The sequence below is a fragment of the Panthera onca genome, chromosome F2, assembly GCF_046562875.1.
Source record: "Panthera onca isolate mPanOnc1 chromosome F2, mPanOnc1 haplotype 2, whole genome shotgun sequence".
Lineage (NCBI taxonomy): Eukaryota > Metazoa > Chordata > Mammalia > Carnivora > Felidae > Panthera > Panthera onca.
The window spans coordinates 38,679,486-38,704,584 of record NC_138356.1 but is presented as its reverse complement, the minus strand read 5'-3'; the positions used below and the strand labels follow the sequence as shown (position 1 = coordinate 38,704,584).

The window sequence follows — 25,099 nt, the reverse complement described above, 5'->3', positions numbered from 1 at the left end:
AGAAACTATTTCCCCCAAGTGCTTGTTCAGGCTAAAATGTGGACTAGGTACTCTAGGGAGTACAGTCTTGTACTGCTCAGGTTGCCCACCATGTTTGCGATATGTTTTAAGTTAATGACATTCTCTAGGATGTTTGCTCATCTTCAAAACACATTCTGTAGTGAGGTCCCCCAAAATGTCAGTTACAGATTATTGTGGTAGATGTGATTATAATGCCTTGTACCTGCTGGTGGCGATGAGGGCTTCCAGATTTATTAAAGATTTTTTAAAATGCACATTGTTTCAAAGAAATATTTGAATATGCTGAAAGAGTGATCTAAGGTTTCTCTTCCTTTGAAATGAGGACATCCATACTTTTATTTATTTACTTTGGGGAGGTGTAATCCTCTTTAGCACTCTGGCAACACCTATGAACTCCTTCCCAGAATTTTTTTTTTAAAACAATTAACAGAGGGGTGCCTGGGTGGCTCAGTCAGTTGAGTGGCTGACTTCACCTCAAGTCATGATCTCACCGCTTGTGAGTTCAAGCCCAGTGTCAGGCTCTGTGCGGACAGCTGAGTCTGGAGCCTGCTTTCGGATTCTGTGACTCCCGCTCTCTCTGCCCCTCCCCCACTCGTGCTCTGTCTCTCTCAAAAGTAAATAAACGTTAAAAAATTAAAAAATAATTAACAGAAAATGCAAAGGGTTATAAAGAAATGAAGTCTATTGGAATACATAAATCCAGGTTCACAGACCTAAAGGTTCTGTGAATCCGAGCCCCACTTCCGTTGAACTCAAACCCTACTTCAGATGAGCCCCACTTCCCTCCCTCCCCCTCTCTCTCTGCACCCCCCACTCACTTGCGCCCTCTCGCTCTCAAAAAAAAAAAAAAAAAAAAAACCTTCTGTGGATCTAAGTTAAGAACCTAATCTTATGTAATCTCTCGGTAAAGGTTTTATTTAGGGATGAGTTAGGGGCATATCAGGCAAATTGACAAAACCATTGACAAAACATACATCTGAATTTGTTTCGTCTTGGCAGGCGAAACAAATTCAGACACAGGCTGGGCAGGTAACAGGAATACTAGCAGGAAGGGTGGCAATGGGTGAGTGATGAAGAAACTGGCAAAATGCAAAGTGCATGCCCTGTCTAAAGGGGGTGGCCTCTAGGAAGGCCCAGCAGATCTTTGCCAAATGGGAATATGGGCCCCGTATGGCCATGTATTCACCCTTTTCAAGAGAGGTCAAGCATCTGGATTTATATAGGAACTGTTCATATTTGTTGATGTTGGCTGGAGAAAAAATTAACATTGTTTTGGAAGAAAGGAAATATATCTTTTACCAGATTTGTCTGGAGGGCTGCAAGTTTGTAACTTCAGGAAAGTAAAAGGAATTGGAAGACATTACTCACTCATATTTTTAATGTATTCCTTACTCTTAGTATCTCTGTTGCATTTCTTCTGAAAACCTAAAAATGTAAATTTAATTTCCTTCCTCGAGTGGCACTATGCTACTATGGAATAATCAGAGGTTGCAGGAGCTAAACTGTTTTTAATACTTCCAGCAAATATTTATTAAAAACATACTTCTATGCAACAGGCAACACGCAAGTTGGTAAAAAAGTAAAGATTGAAACATTACCTTTGTTTCCAGAGCTTACAGACCAGTGTGGAAAGAGTTGTATCGAAATATTATAACTCAATCTGCTAAGGCCTATCGTGCAGATAGGTAAAAAGTACAGAGGGAGTAGGAGGGAAGAAAATAATGCATCTTCCCGGGAGATTGGGAGGGATTTTCAGAGGAGAGGCCTCTTTGAGTAGACCTTGGTATCAAGGGCCCCAGATTGTTAATGATCTAATAAATTATTCTGAAGAATTGGCCTTTTATCCAAGAGGAAAGAGAGGAGAAGACATGTGTTCAGATGTTCACATTCTGGCTGCAGTATGCAACATGGCCTACAGGAGGAGACAGAGAAGGAAGGGCCACAAAATGATTTCAAGGGCGCAGACAGTGAACTAGGGCCGCAGCAGGAGGCCTGCAGAAGACTACGTGGTTGGAAAGACAATCAGCGACTGGAAGTAACAGAACCTAGGGGCTGACTGTGTGCTAACGAGCTAAGTGGCAAAAGAGAGCGAAGAGTTGGGAATGACTTTTGAGACCCCCCCTATGAGAAGCAGTCTGGTGTAAGATAAGACACTCCTGGAGCCAGACTCTTTTGAGTTCCGATCCTAACTCTTCCACTCATTTGCTGTGTGACTTCAAGCAAGTGACTTATTCTCTCTGAGTCTCAGTTTTGTATACAATGTCAAATGTTCTTACCACACCGTTTACATGTGTGCTTGAAAATTACTGTTATTATTTTTAATTATTATAATTCTAGTTAGGATGGTGGTGCTATTCGGTTTGTTTTAGAAGACTAAATGCTGCAGTTGAAGTGCTTTTAGAAAAGTCTAGGTTTGTACAATTGGAGATGTGGATCTTGGGTTTAGGAGAAAGTTTCATTAGCAGGCTGACGGTAGTTAAACCCTCTTATGCAGATTAAAAAGCCTAAGGCCTTCTTGGAGAAGAAGGCCAGGGTTTGAGTCTCCTGGACACTGATGCTTGGGTGGATTAAGGAAGAGGCAAAAGCTGCAGAGGCTCGCAAGAAGAGAAGGCCAGAGACGTGGTAGGAGAAAAATGAAAGAGCAATGTCTCAAAACCAAGAGAAGAAAGTCTTAGAAGGAGTATACTCAATACGTAAAATACTATACGTGAGTCAAATACGATAGTGACTGATAATCATCGATATTTAACAATTGGGAAATCTTTAGTAAAGCGATTTAAAATACATAATTTAAAATATCTGACATATAGAATACATTCAAATGTTAGTTTCCATTATCCTTCTCAATTTTAAAGACATTTCTAGAGAGAGAAGAATGAAAAACTACTGGATTGAACCATATAACTTTCCATATTTATAGGTCAAAAAATGTTTGATTCAACTATTTCACATAATTCAACTATACCGAGTAACTGAAAAGCTGCTTCCAAGATCAGCAGAGGGAAAACAGGTATTTGTTTCTATTGTGTTATGATGCAAAAGCAAAAATTACCCCTTTCTTCCAATTTTCCTAAAGAAATGGAGCTGGTAATGAGTGCCTATACTCACATAAATAGAAGCTAATGATATCTAAATGCCATTCTTACTGTATATTCCACTGTAGTTATTTTCTTCATCACTCACCTTTGAGTCTAAAAACTTCAGGGATGAAACCTAAATGAAAAAGTAATTTGAAGGGAGGAATACTCATACCTTTCCAAAGGAATGTCTTTTATTACCAATAACATTGGTATTATGAAAAAGTCTAGTTATCTTGGCAGTGTAGAACATAAAGTATAAAATGTTAAAAGTGTTGGCTTTGGAATCAAGCCCTCATTCTACCACTTATCAGGTATGAGATCCAGGGAAAATTACTTGCTTTTCTAAACCTCCATTTTCTCATATGGAAAATGAAGAAGAGACTGCTATCTCTTGGGCTTTTGTTAGGAAAGGGGAGGACAATGAACACAGGGGCTTAGCACGGTGCCCCTTATAACAATGGTAACCTATATTTCACTTTTTATCTCTCCATGGTGGGTAAGCATGAGAAAGTTTAAGAGAATTGTTTTCAAAAGAATAGGTACTTTTTGAAGAATCTGTCTTTTCATACATCAACGAAAACCTTCAAGTTCTTTCTAGCGGCATAGCCTTGCCCAATCACTGGTAGCTTTCCAAGAGAACCAACAGCCAGATCCATAACTTTTCAAGACACAGGGCTGAGTAAGCTTTGTGCTTCCCATCAGTCAGGGGCTGGCCAATGTGTTTCTTTATAACCAATGAAATATATGACTCATAAAACAAAATCCCTCAAAATCTCTATCTAAATGAAAGCCATACAATTAACTACCAAAGACTTACACATAAATACTCTTGCTAAGGGTGTATCACAGACATCTTTATCATATCCCCAGATTTCCTTATTAACTTGATATTCTATAGAGATGACAAAGCAAACTATTTAAAAAATAGATTTCTCTTTCACTTTACATTACATTAAAGCAAAATAAATTTATAAATTTATACTAAAACTATCTGGTGAAAAAGCCCTTGGAAGTCAATCGCTTAGATTCAAAGTACACAGTAGTGTCACATTTTGAATTTAAAACTGAATAAAAACAGGACTCAGAATGCCCTAACTTATTATTTACTTTGCAGTTTTATTAAAGATTACCATGCTTCACTATTGGCGAAATGGTCATTAAAAAATGTAATATTAGACTATTCAGGGAAATGGAATCCCATAAAGTATGATAGTCTTATGGATCTTAAAGTAAAGCCACCAGTGCAGATGGTCCTAATCATACTAAAAACACAAATACACAAACCAGTTTGTTCCAGCTACAGAATAATTCAATTAAAAGAGTGCTTATAATTTAACAGAATGAATAATAGTTCAAGCTAGGGATGTAGTGAAACTGCAAGGAAATATAAATCTACAGAGTCTATGCCAAGGAAAGTGTTCCAAATTTTCAAGGTTGAGAAATTGGTTCCCTTCTGTGCTACAGGTAGGAAATTATTACTTGAATTAGCAAAATAATAGTAATAATGCAATAAATATATCTTTAAGGAAAACGCATGCACACACACACATGTTCACACACATGTACACATTACTTAACTTAAAGCTTTCACCAAGAGAAACACCTATGTATCAAAATCCAGAATACCACTTAGAATCTGTTTTGGGAAAGTTAAACTCAGACTTCTCACCAGTTTAAATTTCTTATTGAGAAATAAATACAGTATGTAATGTGATACAGAATTAAATCAACATGCACAGTAAAATACAAGCTCTAAGGACACACAGGATTCTCTTTGCAAATAATGGTTTTGGCAAAGAGCCTCCTTTATGTACAGAAAGCTCTGTTCCTTGCTTATAGCGACTCTCAAGGCTACAACAGGTAATTGTGTGCTGCTAATTAGGTTTACAAACGATATGTTCAAGCCAGGAGATATTTTATAGCTTGACTCAGTGAAAGTAACAAACTGTATCAGTAAGGTCAAGCTATAAAAATTCATTCTCCCACAATTACTGATCTTTTACACTTATATAGTATGAATTTTAACATTGCAAATATGTAATATTACCATTCAAAAATTGGTTCAGTGTTTAATAGCTTTGAAAAATAGAAAAAAAAAGACAACTAGGAAAGCTTTTGTATATAGACAGTCAATGCGCTTATTTTCCCACAATTAATTAAGTGTCCATTTCACTAGCTAAATTATAGATCATGGGTCATAATACTCTTCCAAGAAAGCAAAGTGACATCTATTCTGCTTAAAACAGGAAAATCAAATGCAGTACATTACCTTGTGTCACCTGTTGAACTGCCAACATTATCCCAGACATGGTGTCTGGAACCAGGTTTTCTCTCAGATTATATTGTGGTGCCCATTCCAGAATAGGTAGCCGCCTTCTACACCACTGTTTAAAGTCTTCACAATGAGGGGTATGCATCTTGCTCCACAGCATGCTTTTCTTTTTCCTCTTTGCCCCTGTCATTTTTCAGATTCTCTCTTGTAGAAGTAAACTTCTTTAGACAAGAAAAAAAAAATCGTTGCAGAACACCTCTTTTCAATGCCAGACTCCAATTCGTCCGTGGTTTACAATGTCAAAGCTATCCAGAAAAATAAATCAATAAAAGAGGGAGAAAGGGAAAGAGATTAACAGAAGTACTTAAATATACGCAGCCAGGCTGTATGTCTTATTATGGTGAAGCTAATTAGTCTAGATTAAAAGCTATAGATTAAAACCTTGAATCCTTATCTGAGTAAGACGGGGAAATGGTTCCTGTTAGTCTAATATTTTTCTGATCTTGGAAAAGTAATGGGTTCAGTGTTAAGCTGGTCTAGAGCTCTTTCGCCAGTAATTCCCCTTATATTCACTGTAGTCTTATGTTTTTGGCTCCATTCCCAATGGCTAATGAGGTAGTTGTGGGCGTGTGTTGGAGGTGGGCTGGGTTATGCTAATGAAACCAGGAAGCGTTCAGCCAGTCCAGTCTCTCTCCTACAAGCTGTGCAAAAACATAAAACTGCCAGAGGGGTTTATAGTGCAAAATATATTCAGACAATCTAGCCTTACTTTTTGAGGACGTGCATATTTTCAATACATCAGACGACTACCAGTTCTACAAAATTCAGAAAAATAAGAAGGTGTTGCTAAATGTCCTTATCTTTTTTATTCCCTGGAAGATGAGCTTTTCATTCATACAGAAACATTCAGACGGCCACTGCCCAGCCTGAGAACAGAATAGCCAGTCTCATAAACAAAGTGAAATTTCATCTCATGGGCTGAGAAAATAAGCATCACTATAAACTATGAACAAATATTTGTGGCAATAGTTCTTCCCTGTCTCTGAAATCGTTCATTCAGTTTTCTCGATTTCTCCAAACCATATAATTCTCACACTCATGCTAAGTAACTGGAATTTCTCAAGGAATAATGTATTGTTCAAACTACTGTTTGAAGTATCCCCAGATTTTTGTGTGGTGCTGCCCTCTTTTCACACGACCATTGGGAGATTTCTCTTTTTTAGATAGGGTGTTACATTTTATAATAGAACAGACAGGCTGTCAAAGATTTTTAGTTTATGATTGTTTCCCCCTGTCCCAGAAGAAAAAGCCTGCATTTATGAGTTGTGCCATTGGAATTAAACCAAAAAGCCAATATATTAACTAAAATTGTGAGGCCAAGAGAAAGAATATCATGGTATAAATTTACTGCAGCCCTTTTAATACCTATGTGTCCAGAGAGTAGAAATCTGGTTTCTGAAAGCCTTCAGAATAAAAAAGTACTTGAACTTTTGAATAAAAAAGGTCCTCTGCTGGACCTTTTTCCATTGTTTTTTGAATTAAGGTGGAGACTTTTTCCCTCAGCTTTCCAAAGATGGCATTGCTTTCTATCTGTGCAAAAATGTCTACCTTTCTTTATAAATCCAACGAATCCTAAATATGTAGGGATGTATGTATACTTCATTCATATGTACAGAATAGAATTTGCTTTGTATTTTTCTGATTGTTTGCATCGTGTTAAATTTACAAACTTTTCCTTAGTTTAGATATCACAGACTGAGTTGTAGTACTTTAACCCTATTCTTTTGATGTGAGAAGTAGAACCAGATAACCAAATCCACTCTTAATAATGACGCTACATGGTTTTTCCTTCACAAACAGCAATCTTGGGTTTTGTTTTATAGACTACATTCAGGATATAAACAAAGTAATTCAGAAACCATATATCTATATATCTATATTTATCTATCTATCCTATGTATTACTTTTACAATCAAAATTAACACTAAAGATATTTTTTCAAAACATAGCTAGATCATAAATTCAAATCTATACTGACAAAATGAAAAAAAAATGAAAGCTCGACTGAAATCACAAGCAATAGCTATGATTTGTGTAATTTCAATCATTTTTAAAAAATGTGTTAAATGTTTGTTAGTAACAAAGAATTCACATGAATGGATTTTCAGAATTTTAGATGAATCTGTATAGAAGTACCTAAATATATATTAGTGCCAGCAATCGTTCTAAAGTATCCTAAGACCAGGAAGGAGGAGAAATTAGTTTGACAAAACGGTTCCATTGTCTTTCAATCAAAAAACACTTAAAAATTACAATAAACCTTACCCCCCCCCAAAATCTTCGTTGAAGTGTAAATCTGGAATTCCAATATCCAGACTTTTTTCTAATTCCGTGCGGTTGCACATTATTTAAAACATGCCAAAATCTCACCCCAGAGCATGATGTCACTCCTATTTATAATCAACAATACCAAAAACCCTTATGAAGAAATTTATTCACACCCATGAGATTCTCAGAGTATGTTAGACCCAGCCCATAAAATGCAAGAAGACTAAATATATTTATTCAAAAGATTCAATGACTAAAATCAGCTTAAAGTTCAGTACTATGTATCATCTATAGGAGACATCTTTTCCCAAATGTCCAGGCAAACTGAGACACTTAGAAAGATGAACATATCTTCCACCTCCTATGAGGAACGACAGAAAAATTCTTCTTCCTAAAATATCATTTTGATCACATCCTTGACATGTTTGAACTTCCATTGATCTCCAATATCAAACTCATTAGCACAAGCATGTGACCCTTCTCCACTCCCCTATCCATGGACTCTGACTAGCTTCTCATCACCTCCATTCAATTCAGTAGGTATTTATTGAATAACCACAATTTGATAGATTCTGTGTGAGGTGCCATAAAAGTGGAGTAGGGTGGTGGTAAGGGGAGATTGTCTCTATTGTCTGGGAGTTAACATTTAATGAAGGAAATAGAAAATATGTAACTAACTCACTCAAAGCAGAATGGGATAAGTTAATAACAGGTTGCACAAGGAATGTTATGGTTACCAGAGAAGGGAGAATTGCATGCTCACGGAGGAAAAAAGGCTTCCCATCCTACTCAGACCCTCTGTTCCAGCAGGTAAGTATAGCCACTGTTTACGGCACATTGCTTTGACTCTTCAGTAGATCTCTATACTAATTTTCCTTGTTCTATGGTCTTTTTCCTCATCTAAACATTTACTCAATACCTATCTCTTCCATGAAACCTTCCCTGGCTTCCCCATACTTCTGTTCATGATGTACATCCAACACCCCGGTAACCCCGAAGCTACTTATGGGTCTACAGCTGTAGTCATTGTCCTCTATTGGTTTTCTTCTTTGAAATCTATTTGATTTTATTGTAGTCCATGTGGCTCATGAGATCGTAAATTCCTTGTGAGTAAGGATTATTTAAATAACTTGCTTTGCCTTTTTCCTTAGGATCTAATAGAAAGTTCAGCGTACATAGGATCCACTCACTAAAGTATTAACATATGAATGGCCCTACTCTTGAAATTACCCCAGAATTATTTAGCCTATCTCAGCCTGGTTTCCAGACTGTGATATTAGAGAATGAGGAAAATCGGTGTAGAGGGAAAGAGAGTAAGAGATAGTGGGGAAAATAGAGATCCTATGTTGCTCACCTTCTCACAGTTCTCCTACAATGTAAGGAAAGTTCTATCGTTTTCAACACAATTCCTTTTTCTTATATTATAGAGTCTAGGGAGCAGAAGGAAGACAAACTAGATAGTAAGTGGAAGAGAAAGGGAGGAGACAAAGCAAAGATAGAAAACCTCATGTGCTGGGGTTTCAGAGAGAATTTTACAGGGTTAGACTGTAAGAAGAGCCTCTGAAGAAATTCTGAAGTATGAGGAAATTGAGTCAGGCTCGAATGAGGAAAGAACCTTCTAAGAAATGTTGTACAGGCTATAAATTGGACCACATTTAATGGGTTTTGAGAGACACTAGTTAAGATTAAAAATCTTGTGTTATTTTTGATTACAGTATTATGTTTCTTTGTGATCTAGCTGGCGACCGGGACACCTAAAGCACTGAATTATATCCAGGTTACACTTGGAAATATAGACTCATCAACTTCAGAGGGCATCACTCCAAACTCATGCCTGCTTCAAGAAGTTGATCTACAGCATTTCTATCAAGAGGACACTTTAAAAGGTTCCCATCTGAGAAGGAAAGTAGAGACTATGAAATGAAGGCCATGTTCTGCTACTAAGCCACAGAACTGGCCTGGGGATACAACCACACAAAGAGAGCAACTTCTATTAAGTCATCTTCTAGGTTAGGAAACCTTTTCCTAATTCACCCAAAATTTTATATAGGCTGGCACAGCCCTGACTCCAACCTCTGTCTTAATTCTTCTAATGACTGAAACAGCTTAGAACAATAGCTCATTCCAATCTTCAGACATTCTAATTGTTAAAACATCTGTTTCCCAATTATTGTGCCAAGATGGGCTACTGAAAATGTTCACTCTTTTAAAAAAAATTTCTTTAATGTTTACTTACTTTTGAGACAGAGAGAGACACAGCATGAGCAGGGAAGGGGCAGAGAGAGAGAGGGAGACACAGAATGTGAAGCAGGCTCCAGGCTCTGAGCTGTCAGCACAGAGCCCGACGCGGGGCTCGAACTCACGAACCGTGAGATCATGACCTGAGCCGAAATCGGACACTTAACCGACTGAGCCACCCAGGCGCCCCATGAAAATGTTCACTCTTTAGTATTTGCCCTAATCCCTGTAACACTTAACACTCAGTCAGCTTTAGGACTAATTCATTTAGTGCTATCCCAAAAGTGTTCAGATTTTTTTTTTTTTTTGGTGCTATTTATTTCAGAAATACTGTTACATTTAAATGGGGTTGGGGATGCCTGGATGGCTCAGTCGGTTAAGCGTCCAACTTCGGCTCAGGTCAGGATCTCACGGTTTGTGAGTTCGAGCGCCACATCTGGCTCTGTGCTGACAGCTCAGAGCCTGGAGCTTGCCTTAGATTCTGTGTCTCCCTCTCTCTCTAACCCTCCCCCACTCATGCTCTGTCTTTCTCTCTCAAAAATAAACTTTAAAAAAAATTTAAATGTGGATGCACACATACAAGTCAATTCCAGTCCTGAGCAGTACAGTTAACATTCTACTCATGACACACAAACCATTATAGTAGTGTGAACAAAATCTTGTGCTCTCAGTGTCAATTACTAATGTACCTTACTTTGCTTTCTTTGGATTAAATAGCACTTCCCAGTCTGTATTCTTTACCATGCTTTTTCCTTCTGCCAATATTTTGTGTTCTGTGACTTATTTTGACTTATAAAAGTGGCCAAAAGGAGATAGCTCTGGTGGAACTTAAAAAAAATGCATGGGGGGGGGGGTATCAAATGCATATTTTACAAGGATCCAAGGCATTTTCAAATACATGGGGAAGAAAAAAGAAAGAGAGAGACAGAGACAGGGAGAAAAGGAGGGAGGAAGGTACTATGGACCACATGATTGTGTCCTTCCAATATTCTTATGTTGAACCCTTAACAGTAAATGGGATAGTATTAGGAAGTGAGACCTTTGGGAAAGAATTAGTTTTATATGATGTCATGAGGATAGAGATCCCATGATAGGATTAGGTCTTTTTAAGGAGGAAAAAGAGACTATAGTTCTTTCTCTCAGCCATGTGAGATACAATGAGAAGGCAGCTGTCTACAAGCCAGGGAGAGAGCCCTCACCAGACATTTAATCTTTGAGTGCCCCAATCTTAGACTTCCCAGACTCCAGAACTGTGAGAAAGAAATGTTTGTTATTTAACTCACACAGCCTATGGTAATTTTGTTACAGCAGCCTGAGCTGAAAAAGACATAAAGGAAGGAAAAGGAAAGAAGGAAACAGTAAAAATAGTTCATTGAGAATTAGTAAAAGCCCTTTCTCATTTCTGACCAACAACTGATATACAGTAAGCGAAATATACTATGGCTAGGGGCATATCACGACTTAACAAGATTTGAAAATGCCAAAAGGGGTAATTAGCGCAGTTCTAGAAATCCACCCCTTTAAGGACTTGATGATTGTGAATCTTTCACTACTCCTTTAGCTGTCCTATTTCTAGAAACATTAACCCCCATGTTAAAGGAAATATATGTAAATTGGAAAATTGTGATTGGGCTTCTCTTATGTATTCTCGTTTTTCAGCTACATGTCTTCAGTCCCTTCAATTATTTGCCATATGTGCTTTTCATCTTTTTAGTTTTAACCTATTTCTGTCTCTATATTTAAAGTAGGCTTTTTGTAGGCAACATAGAGTTGGATCTTGCTTTTTTAATACAATGTGACAATCTACGCCTTCTTTGAAGGCAAATTTATACTTATGTGATTATTGATATAGTTGGATTTAAATCTACCACTTTGCTATTTATTTTACACTTATTCCATCAGTTCTTTATTTTTCTCTCTTCTTACCATCTTTTGGATTACTTTCTATGACTCTTTTATTTCATTTGTTGGTCTATTAGCTATAGCTCTTATTTTGGTGATCACTTCAGGGTTTATATTGCACATCTTTAACTTATCAAAGTCTATCTTCAAAAGAGAGTATATCACTTCACATTTAGTATAAGGACCTTATAACTATACACTTCTATTTTCCTTTGTGCTATTATTGTCACATATTCATGCCCATATGTGTTATAAACCCCCAAATATATTATTACTTTCTGTCTTAAAGTTGCTTATCTTTAAAACTTTTTTTTAACGTTTATTTATTTTTGAGACAGAGACAGAGAATGAACAGGGGAGGGTCAGAGAGAGAGGGAGACACAGAATCTGAAACAGGCTCCAGGCTCTGAGCTGTCAGCACAGAGCCCGATATGGGGCTCGAACTCATGGACCACGAGATCATGACCTGAACCAAAGTCGGACGCTTAACCAACTGAGCCACCCAGGCGCCCCATTAAAGTTGCTTATCTTTTAAAGACAGCTAAATAATTTAAAAAGTCTATTATATTTACCCATGAAGTTACCATTCCATTGGTCTTCGTTTTTCCTTGGATATTCCCAGATTTTCATCTGTTATTATTCTCCTGCCTGAAGTATTTCCTTTAGCATTTTTTCTTGCGCAGGTTTGCTAAATGAATTCTTTCAGGTTTTATATATCTGAAAAAGGTTTTATTTTACCTTTGTTTTTGAAAGATAATTCCATTCGGTTGTAGATTCTAGGTTGGCAGGGGTTTTCTTTGTTGTTATTGTCATTGTTGCATTCTTGTTTGTTTTAGCACTTTAAAGACATTGCTTCACATTTAGCTTGCATTGTTTCCAACAAAAAATTTTTTGTCATCTTCTTTGTTCTTCTGTACATGTGCCTTTCTTCCCTAGATCTTTTAAGTCTTTACCACTGGTTTTAAGTAGTTTCTTTATGATGTATCTTGGTGCATCTTCCTCCCAACTTATTTTGTTCTTCTTGATGTACATACTTGGTGTTTGTCAAGCTTCTTAGATATGTGAGTGTACAGTTTTCATCATATTTGAAACATGTCTGGCAATTACTTATGCAAATATTTTTTCTGCCCTACATCCTTTGGAGACTCCAAATAAATATATATTAGGCTACTTGATATTGTCCCACAGTTTACAGATGCTTTTATGTACATTTATTTCAGGCTTTTTTAATGTTTCATTTTGGGTAGCTTCTACTGCTGTCTTCAAGTTCACTAATTTTTTATTCTGTAGTGTTTAATCCACTGTTAATTCCATCCAGTGTGTTTTTCATCTTGGAATTCAAAAGCAAGACCTAAAAGCATTATACTGGTAGGTGGGACCACAGGAATATTTATTCCCTCTATTGAAACAAAACCAAATTCGCTACTTGATGTTCTGTGGATCATGAGATTTTCACTCTGGCTGATGGAAACATGAACTATTCCTGACCCTGTGTGAGTCCCTAGGATCACTCCTTCTAACCATTTACCTAGTGTCTATAGATTCCTCACATTCATGTGCTGATCTTTACTTAGCTGAATATTCAACATGTGTAGATTTCTTAGACTCTATCTCTGTGTCACTCTTTTCTCTCATACTCTGCCATGTGAAATCTATCTGCTTTGGCCTCCCCAGACTCCCAGATCCTTCTCTGTAGCTTAGGGAAACTACCATCTCCTGGGCTCCCACCTACCCCCATGCTCTGCTGTACCATGGCTTGGAAATTTTCCTAGCAGTAAGCTGGGACAATCATTGAACTCATTTAATTTGTCTCCAATATCTCCATTATTGTCCTTTGTTGCCTAATATCCAAATTCCTGCCACTGTTGTTTCACATACTTTGTCAGGTTTTTTATTTGTTTCAGGCAGAAGGGTAAGTTTAGTCCCTACTACTCCATTCTGGCTGGACATAAAAGTTATTCATCATGTAATATGGCTTTCAAGCAGTCCACCATTATGACCGTTTCCTTATCATTTGCTACAGCTTCCAATTTTCCTTTTAGAATGTGATACCAGAATTTAATAGTGCTTAGCTGTATTCTGACTAAAAGTGTAAACAATACCATATGATTAAATTCTAACTATTTCCAAACCAATCTGTTAAATGATATGTTCTCCATTCTTTTTATGTAGGAGCTTTTTATAACAATCTAAGCACCAAGTTTCACATCAAACCTTATCTGATATATTGAATCTGGTCATTCAATTAATTTTGCCGAAGTCTTTCTGAATCTGACCCAGTCATTATTAATACTGATAATTATATATTTCACTTCAACATATTAGCTATTCCTTCAAGCATCGTGTTACCTGTATTAGTTAGCTCGGACTGCCATAAAAAATACTATAGAGTAAGTAGCTTATTCTAGAAACCTCAGGAATTTATTTCTCATGGTTCTGGAGACTGGAGAGTCCAAGATTAAGGTACCGGCCAATTGGATTCCTGGTGAGGACCCTCTTCCTACCTTGTAGACATACACCTTCTCACTGTGTCCTTACTCACATAGCAGGGGGAGAAAGAATAAGCAAGCTCTGATATCTCTTCTTATAAGGGCACTAATCCAATCAGAAAGGCCCCATCCTCATGACCTGATCTAAACTTAATTATCTCCTGAAGGCCCCATCTCCAAATACCATCATACTGGAGGTTAGGGCTCTAACATAAATTTGCAGAGGACAGAATTCAGGCCATAGCATTACCCAGAAATTGGTTAAGCATCCTATGTGTCCTTATTCAAATCAATGAATAAGAAAAACCAGACACATCTACTAGACTCCTTCAGATTAAAATTTATTCTTTAGTAGGAATTATTTGAGAAAAGTCAAATAGTATTTTTTTTCATTTTGTCCAAAAACGTGTCTTAAGAGTCTATATAGCAAACTTATTCCTGAAATCAAATATACTATGTCTTTAGTAGTAATGTAACATTTCAATCTAGTATTTCTATTAAAAGAGATCATGGAATTTGTCTAATAGTTTCATTAGACTCTCCCTCTGGGCACAGCCCTCATCTAGAAGGGATCATAATATCAGAGGAAAAATTGGCTTTTTGGAATTGTTGTGTTACTTAGAAGAAAAATAGCTAAAACAGTCCACACAGCCTATATTGCTGCACTAGGATCAGTCCAGAAAAAGTAAATTTCCCCAACATTATCAACATTATTCCCCAATATTATCAGTGTTTAATTTATGAAATTACTTTTAGTGAAATTTCAATATTAGTGTGGATTTTATAATGTTAACCTTATTCACTTTTAAGTCTTAAAGTTGAAATAGTACTTAGAGATGATCCCTAATGAAGAAGATCCAAGTAGTGTGAAAATAATTTTATAGCATTCCCTGAGAGACAGTCACTCAGCTTTTAACGCACGAAACAGGGGACTATTCTAAGATGCAAGACGACTTTTAGGTTCTCACTTACTTGCAACGAGAAGTGTTTTGTTTGTTCTGTTTTGTAATCTTTATTCCCGACCTGGAGCTCAAACTCATGACCCCAAGATTAAAAGTCATATGCTCTTCTGACTGAGCCAGGCAGGCACCCCAAGAAGTGTTTTTATCAAAAGGTAATTTATTGTGTACATGAAATATGAGTAAACTTACAAAACTGAAAAATAACCAAACTGGTCTCATAAATACGTATGCATTAAAATATCAAAAATTAAAGCTCAAGTTCCTACTCATTCCATTCCTTTTACTTTCTATGTTCAACCTCATGGCTTTGTATATACATTGTGTCAGGGATCAATAGGGAAAAATGCAAAAGCACTTACACTTTGACAAGAATTCAGAAGTCATTATTTTTCTAGATTCTTTTCATTTTTATGGTTATTAAATAATCAAATTACTATTATGAAATAGAAAAATTTGGGGCGCCTGGGTGGCTCGGTCGGTTAAGCGTCCGACTTCGGCTCAGGTCATGATCTCACGGTCCATGGGTTCGAGCCCCGCGTCGGGCTCTGTGCTGACCGCTCAGAGCCTGGAGCTTGTTTCAGATTCTGTGTCTCCCTCTCTCTGTGACCCTCCCCCGTTCATGCTCTGTCTCTCTCCGTCTCAAAAATAAATAAACGTTAAAAAAAAAAATCAAAAAAAAAAAAAGAAATAGAAAAATTTGTAAAGTATAGAAAAGTGTTAAAAAATTAAAAAAAAAACAAACAATATGTCCCAGAGTCATACTGGTGATCGAAATTTTGGTATATCTGTTCTAGTTTTTTGGGGTTTTTTTTCATGAAAAATTTTCCTCTACATAGTTAAGACATTACTGTACATATAACTTTTCATTTCACTGAGTAGTATATCATCAGCCTTTATCATATTATAGAAAACTCTCAGAGAAGACTAATTTTTTTAAATGACTATACAATATTCCTTCATTCCTTCATGTACCATGGTTTACATACCTATCCCCTAGGAGTAGACACTTTGGTTCTTCCAGTTTTTAGGCTTTAAAAAAAAAAATTACGGGTAACACTGGGATACACATCTTTGGACATAAATCTTAAGCCAAGTCTTGGATTATTTCCTTAGAAGTAGAATTATTAGGGTCTAACTGGCAAAGAATCATCACCAATGATGTCATTTTTATTGGTGGATACTTTTTCCATGCTCCAAGGCACTTTTTTGGGTTAACATCTTACACCAGCCCTGATCTGTAATAAATTCATCTTTTGAGTGGTCTCACTGGGACATTCTTCGATCTGTCACATGTTGACTTACACAACACTTAATGATATCTAGTTTTCTGGATCAATTGACTTTCCAATAAAAATTTAAAGCACCATGCTTAGAATTTCTTGGGACCTTGAAGCCATGGAACATATTTTTCTTTTGAGATAGTTTTTACTTGCTGGTTTACATTCCATATCTGACAACATAATTCAAATGTGGGCTACCACTAATGTTACCAAAAACACATAATATTCAGAGAGCATATGGAATGTAGTCAATAATATTACAATATACTTATTGTGTTGAACATTTCATCATGTATATAATTGTACTATGTTGTACACTTGAAACTAATTTAATATTACATGTCAACTATACTTCAACTAAAAATAAAATATTTTAAAAATAATAATATTCAGAAATTCTCAGTGCTCAAGCTTATTTGTCCTTAGGAAGTCAAATTGGGTAGCTAAACAGAACTCTGGGAGTGGAGCCGGAGAAAGAAACAGTTAATAATTACAAATTTATCACTTATTGGAAAATGTAAACAAATACCCAAACCATTTTAGTTTATTGAAAATTCAAACCTTCAAGGGACTTTTTAGGCCTTCCATAAAGCATTTCTTTTGCTTCAAGAAGTAGCAGATAGGGAATAGTACCAGAGTTTTCATTCTCCCAATTACTGGCATTACTGAAATTTACACTAGAAGTTGCAAGGTTTACACTGCACATAGATTGCAATGATATTTGCACCATATCCACTATATATATAGTAGAGCAGATAAACCAAACCCTGGGGAACCTTGCTTTTTGTTTGTGTCAAAAGGAGAACAACAAAAAAGAAGTATTCGAAGTGCTGTACTATGGAGCCAGACAACCAACCGGCCCATTGGCAGGCAAAGCTGAAATTCTATGCTAGCTTTTCAAGGTCTTTGAGGGGAGGATTTAGATAAGTAGAGTACCAAGGACAATGCCTGGCATATGGGAGAGGCACTGATAAATGTTAGTTGTTAACTCCTATAAATCTCTTTCATTGGTTGCTAAGATGATTTGAACAGTGTGTGTGGGTATTTCAACAGTTTTGAATTGAGCTTTTCATATGCCTTAATGCATTAAAAGCTTAAAAGAAGAACACCATATATGTCTTATTTCCCATCATTATTCAATTAGAATGGAATGTTTTCTTCTTCTGGAATGGACAATCTTATCCAGTTTATAATTTTTTGCAAACCAGTCTACTTGGCCTCCAAACTGAGTAACAACCCAAATCTATTTCCATCTGCCTTACTTGAATCTGAAATTTTGACTTGGGTACAGCATTATTTATCCTCCAAACATGGTCATGTACTCCCGTCTGTCTAGTCTAGAAATCTACATGTCAATTCCACTCTCTCTGTTCAGATCCTAAACTTTGTCATGTCCTCAAGGTGTTCCTGACATTCCTAAACTCTTGACTCTATCTTCTGGTATTTATCCTCTATATTCTGAGTATAATTAACAAAAGGCCATCTGTATCCTATGTCAATAGAGATGAATTAGTTCCTCAGTCAAATTACTGAAATGTGAAGTTAAAAAAAAATCTAAAGCAATGCATCCATGCTCAGCAGAAAGTTTGCAAAGATCCATCAGCAGTGTCTTCCATAGGCATTGGCAGGAGTGACCATCCATGCAGTGTAAACTTATATTGCTCTATTGCCCTAGGAGTTTTTAATCTAAGGCAATTCTTTAAGACAACTAGAAGAAACATTTTCTCATATTTTTACCTACAATTGCTTTTAACAAATTGACAGTGAGTCTCAATCCAATCTATAAAAAACAAGGTTTTATTGCACTTAGACATTTAAAATTAGTGCAAAGTAAAAAGTGATGAATATTCTTAGTAGCACATGGTACTTATGCTTATCAATTCTTTTAGTTGTCTATGGAGAAGAAATTATTTTTGATGGACAGTCTACTAACCTGTACTTAAAAGAAAATCTCCACCTAATTAAATATATGGTCCCAAAGTCTCCAATCCAATGAACATTCTTATTATCTGAAGCCACTGTTTTAATGGGTTGCTTTCAAAATTATGCAGATGATCAGCATGTTTTCTGACATATCTCCATGGATTACCCATCTCCGAGGAAGTCTCAGAATGAGGAAGCATTATACTTTAGGAGACCTAACATAATTAGGATCGTAAAACCAAGGACAAAAGATTTAAGAGTTCAAGGTATAAAGTGCCTTCTGGAATTGATTCTTGAGATTACAAATAAGGCGAATTGTATATATGTTCTTTCCCATATACTTGACCACATCTTGAGTAGATAATGTTCAAAACAGTGAATACAATGAAAGTACCTCTATCACATTTATCAATAAAGCAATTTCTGAACCTGATGTCAGGTACAAGAAAAGCAGTTCATCTCCCATCTCTATTTTCATGGGCCAAGGAATCACTGCCCAAAAGCAACCAGTTGAAAGCAGAGAGCTCATCAACTTATCCGTAAGTCCAGAAAAATAAAGAACCCCATCACAAGAATACAAATTTTATTCCTGTCACCCCAGGATAATCATTAAGTAAGGAGATGAAAGTGAGAAATATGGAATACAATTCCTTTCCCGTTAATCTTAAATTCTTTTGAAAAATCCCCTTCCTTTGGTTGATTAATATAATCAGATTAAATGTCAGAAGGAATGGATAGATGCAAGAATACAGTTGAGGCAGTAGCCACATAATAAAACAGAAGTATCAGGGCTAAAAAAAATGTCAAAGACAAATAAGTCTACTGTCTGGGTCTATGGTGATGCTATTATTACAATAGAGGCAGAGACTGAGAATCTCAGAATGCACCCAAGAAAGCGATGATTCATCTATGGGAAGTAATATGGAGAACTGAACTAAGGGATTAGAGATGGAACACCATCAAATAGAGGGGGAAAAGATGAGGGCTTAGAAAAGTGTGGAATTTTAGCAATTAAAAAAGTGTTGAATGACTTTCAGGAGAGAAGTTTTATTATTGTAATGGATGTAGGCACCAAACTGCAGCCATTTGAAGAGTAAGAAATGATAAGAAAATGGTGGGCAACTTTTTCAAGAAGTATAACCAAACAGGATGCAGAAGAAGCTTGAGGTTCTTTGATACAGAAATCTCCAATCACTTTCATAGGCAAGGTCAGGGGGAGGGGGGAGTGAAAATGAAACATGCATGATACCAGATGAGGCAAGTCTGGAAAAAGGCAGGAAGCAAAAGGATGAAGGGCACAGATCACAAGATCATCCTCTAAGAGGTTAAATGCATATTCCTCAGACAGGAAGGAAGGGAGAGATATAGAAAAAGGGAGAAAGTCCAAGAAAGAGAGAAAGGAAATTGAATTTTTGTTAAACTGCCCCAAACTAACTAGGTAAGTCAATGTTGCCATATCTAGCAAATTAAAATATAGAACACCTAGCTAAATTTGAATTTCAGATAAACAAAGAATGATTTTTTTTTAAATATAGATATACCCCATGCAATATTTGGAACAGACTTATGCAAAAAAATAAATGCATCTCTTGTTTGTCAGAAATTCAGATTTGTGCATGGGACATACTTACAGTAAAAAGTCATTTATCTGAAACACAAATGTACATGGGGATCCTGTGTTTTATGCAGCAATCCTAAATTAAGGTTATTTGCTGTGAATAAAAACATTAACAGGTATATCAAATAGACACAGTTTTTTCACAAATATGAGTTCCCAAAAATAGCTTCTAAAAATAATGTAAAGGAAACCATATTATGTGTATGTTAAACGTGCTCTAACTAATTTTCCCTAGACCCTCTTATTCTGATATAGAGAACTGGTCGGAAATACCGTGACAGAGCTCAGGTAGTGCCCTGCCACTAACCTACCAGGTGACCGGCCACTTCATCTGTTAAGGAAGGGGCTGGAGAAGCAGCCAGATGGGGTCGGAATTCCAGTCCTGCTACTGCTCAGCTGTGGCATCTTTAGCAAGCTTGACTGACAGAAGGATCAAATAAAACAATTTACCTAAAAGACTAAGCACAAAGGTTGTCAGAGACTAAGCAGCTGATGCGTATTAGACGTCGGTGTTTAGCAGCAGCAACAGCAGTAGTTTCTTTTACTCTAGCATGTGTAAATTTCATCTAGTAAATAGTATTGTCAAAACTGTTTTCAGGAATATTGACAATGAATATTAGTTCCATGTCAGGCTGGTAAATCAAATATTCATATTGAAACTATAAAGAATATGTTTATGACAAATATAGTGTTTCCTCTACAACTTAACACGGTTGATGGAGGGTCCTGCGTTAACTCAGTGAAGCAACAGTGACACCTAGTGGTTGTTAAGTCAATAATGACTTAGATAAAGACTGCCAGGGCTTTTACCTACGTAGAACTGACCGAATTTACATCAGGGATGACTATTGATGGTAATTAATATTTTCTGTAGTATAGTGCATCAATTCTTCTCACTTTATCTTCTCAAAATTATGTGGGCCCTGTCATCGAGAAGATATTGGCTATTTGCTGCTTTTCCCCACTTCATCTGACAATCAAACATACTTTGTTACAGAAACAAGTTCCTGCTGCCCAGGATGCCTGAATTATGAAATTACTCAAATGGATTTTGGACTTCTCACGGCTTCTTCTGACTATTATTCTCTGAAACCTCAGCAGAAGGGGAAGGAGAGGTGGGGAGAGCTGGAAATCTGAAGCTTGAGGCTTGCTCAATTACCAGACTCAATTTTTTTTTTCCTTCTATTTAGGTTAGATGTTTTTTTTTCCTTTCTCACGCAGTCAAGTGGATCTACGCTTTTCTTTGGGAAAATAAAAGATACTATTTTCCCAAAACTCAAATTGAGATATAAATATATTATAAATTTTGTTTCTGTATTAATTGGGACCAGTGTCAACTCCAGATATATTCTATAGTTTCTGTCCTGAGGGCCTCCCAAAGAGATAAGAGATTTATAGCTCACAGGGCAATGTATGTAAGTAAAATGTTTCAAAAGTAATGAATAGTGAAGTTTTTTTCCACTTGCAAGAGAAATGTCAAGAGAAATTAAGAATCCCAAGTAGCTTTGGGGCGAGATTTTACTCTGATTCTCTTTAATCTGTTTCTTTTATGAGAATATTATAGAAGTTCCAAACCAAAATACTAGTGGTCAGGAAATGGTTAAATTAACTAAACTTGGCATTAAAACTGATAATATATCAACTCAAATATGACTTAAGAGTTATTAATCAATGGCTGTTAGAAATTTTTCCTGTGTGTGTATGAGAAATATATATATCTTAGACATCCATTAGGAATCTGTCCTTTCAAAGAACCAATCTTTTTTTAGATATGTGTTTAAATCCCCAGACAATGATTCTCAATTACCAAAATATTTGTGTCTCCCAGACGTTTCCCAGTCCTTTCCTTCCCCAGACTCTGCTTCATCCAGAATCTTTCATAAATATTTCATGGCTGACATTATTTCACAATGTTCCTAGACTGCTAGGAATTTTGATGTCCTCTTTTTCTCCTGACTGGAATGAGTAAGGATATGCACATGGATAATTTATTAGAAAGTGCATGCCAGTGTCCCCAAAGTCAGCCCTAAACATGAGGGAAGAATATATCTCCTGTGATGTTTCCTTCCATCTCCTCTCATTGCTCCTTCTCCCCCTGATGCTTATTTTCAGAATCTGGGGACTAAGCCCTCAATGGCCAGAGGTGCTAAGACACAATTGTGCTAAGACACAATTCTACCTTGTAGAAATCCCAGGTCTAGCAACAGAGTCGGACCACTTAATCCTCGAAGGACCTCCAGCTCCTGCACAGCTGGGAATCCAGCTGACTAATTCATGGCATGTCTATTTGTAGGGCATGAATAACTGCTCTTATAAGAAACGGTAAACTTGAAGTTAACAGGTGACATAGCAAAGTCTCTTTGAACTCATCCATGTGAGTCAGGTGAGGAAAGGAATGACATGTTCTTCCTTGAGTGTACCGCTTATCTGAATGTGTCTGAGAAAGCCAAGTAGCAATACAATGACAGCTTGGTCATAATATGTCTACTCACTGAATGGGAAGATTGTTTTCAATCACGATAATTTCCTATCTGAATAATATAGAGTTCTCAGTCAGATTTGGCTGTCTTATTTAAGATCGTCATACACTTCAAAATTTGGGCTCTCAATAACCTGATTAGAATTGAGAATGAGCAAGTGAAAAATATATACAAATACACAAATGAAAAATAGGCAAAGATACATGCCTTCTGCTGCCAAGTCTTTCTGCAGCATTTTTATAAACAATAACAGAGGAGCTACCTAAATGTAATCCATGCAATAATTATATATATATATATATATATATATAATATGAATATATGTAAATATATATTTTATATGTACAAATACATATAACTTACATATGTATATATATGTATGTATATATATGTACGTATAATATATATACGTACATATATATATAATATGTATATATATTAGTAATGACTTAATGGTAAGCAACTAGTCTACTTCCTATTCTTCTTCTTAAGAAACCTAGGGGAATTTCCTAATACACAAACCAACTATTAAGACTTTGGGAAGCCACTCTGAAAAACAATGGGTTTAACACTTTTGAGCAAGAATTAAAGAGCAAAGTTTGTGATATGACCAACAGACTTGATTAAAACCAATCAAGTTATAAAGCTAGTAATCTCCAAAATATATTCCTGACCAACATTCCACCCCCAGAGGTGGTCATGCTTTGAAGAGCAAGAAGAAACCAAACACTGCAACTTTCAGAGAATTGAGAATTATACTTGTTGGAAAGAAATTAAACTAGGCTAAATGTGAAAATTAATTCCAGATTCATGGCAAACAAATTAAATCCAATCTTCTTATTGCTCTGTTCTTCTACCTATGCTATCTGATCTATTTGGAAGAAGCAAATGCTTCTGAGAACTCATATTTGGATATCATCTTTAAGGGTGCTAGAGAAGAGAAAAGAGAAAAGAGCAAAGGACAGTGATGGGGCTGGAAGGCAAGAACTACACTTAACTGTCTAAAGAATCGCACAAAGAATGGCCTTGTGTAGCAACAAGAAAGTTAATATACTATGTTATAGGAAGCCTGGCTCTCTGGAAGACTCCATGGGCAAGGCATATTTTAAATAAAACAAATTGAACTAACCAGGAAGGCTTTTCAACTGACACACTGAGTGATTTCAGACGAGTTACTTTAATACCTTTTCGGGTTTCAGGAATACATTTATTTCAAAAGTGAGACAACATCAAGTTATGTGCCCCTCTTCCATATTTTCTGAGGGGAAATCAGCCTCCTCCCTTTCCACACTGTCTTTCCAGTGACCAACTTCTTTGTTGTTTTTTCTCTTCACATTTCCTCTTCCCTCCTTTTGGGCTCACCCTGGTTTATATTTTTAAGAGTCAACCTGATGCATCTTAACTAGGCTGAAATAAATGATCCTCAGGGTTTCCAAAGGATCTTTCTAAAAACAATTTAAATACAATCAGGCAAGACCATAGAAGCATCTTGCAAACCCAGGGCATTCTCCACCAACTTAGAGATATTCCCAACATGCTTCAGTTCTCCCAATGAACATTGAGCATCATTCTTAGCTAGAATTTTCAAACCTTAATTTGTCAATAGTCACCAGCTTCGGAAATGTATAACCTTTCTTAGAATTACAGGACTAGAAAGATCTACATTCTATTTTGATTGAGGCTTCACAGAAATATATGATAAGCCTTTTAGGCACAGGCAGTGACTGATTCTTGTATCCAATATTTAGCATCCTGTGGATGTTTTCTGTCAACAACCACCAGCACCACAAAATAGGCCCATTTAGCATGCCCGGCAACATCTGTCCTCCTGTCACCTACACAAGCATTCTGGAACTCAGGTTTCTCTCATGCCAGGTCACTGTGCTTTGCTTAGATGTTTCTGAAATTCAGCAAGACACGTTCGACCAGAAGAACTGATTCTGGGATACGTGCCCTGGAAAATCTATGAGTGCTAAGCTAATGGGAATACCCTTAGCACTATACAAAACCCAGTAAGTACAGTGAAAAAGTACTTCCAACCATAAAGAATTCCTGTCATGAGATGACAAGTTCAGAATCAGTAGTCAGTTCGGAATTGGACATGTGGTGTCTATTACATGAAAGATTCTCTCAGTTTGTCTAAATACCTCTTTAAAAACTTAATGTATCAGAATTGTGGTTCACAATACAAACCCTTGTACGAAAATAAATACAAATGACATATTGTGAGTAAATTCAGTTGTTTAGATAAATAACCCCTGGAAATGTTAGATTGAAAGAATTTGATTCCATGACTACTTCCACCAGGAAGACAGCACTTTATTTATTGCCTGTGTCATTTTAAAATACATCCAGAGAAAATAATTAACTCAGATCAGTTTCTTTTTTTCTTAATGAGTAATTATGTCTCAACGGGACTTTTCAGCTTGGAAATCTTGGGTAGTTTTTGTTACAACACACTCTAACAAAATTATATAGAATAATAGATAAAAAATTACATACACCT

The 25,099-nt window shown here is 36.4% G+C and overlaps 1 protein-coding gene across 1 annotated transcript in view; it reads right to left on the bottom strand.

The window, feature by feature from the left end:
• SLC26A7 (solute carrier family 26 member 7) overlaps window positions 1-5,948 on the bottom strand; it is a 117,710-nt gene extending 111,762 nt beyond the window's left edge. Inside the window, exons 1-2 of the mRNA XM_081792287.1 lie at window positions 5,815-5,948; window positions 5,371-5,678 (exon numbers count right to left, since the gene is read on the bottom strand). Of these exons, the coding sequence (XP_081648413.1) occupies window positions 5,371-5,563 (193 nt within the window). The 5' untranslated portion in view covers window positions 5,564-5,678; window positions 5,815-5,948. The remainder of the gene's footprint in view (window positions 1-5,370; window positions 5,679-5,814) is intronic.
• Between the last annotated feature and the right edge of the window lie 19,151 nt (window positions 5,949-25,099).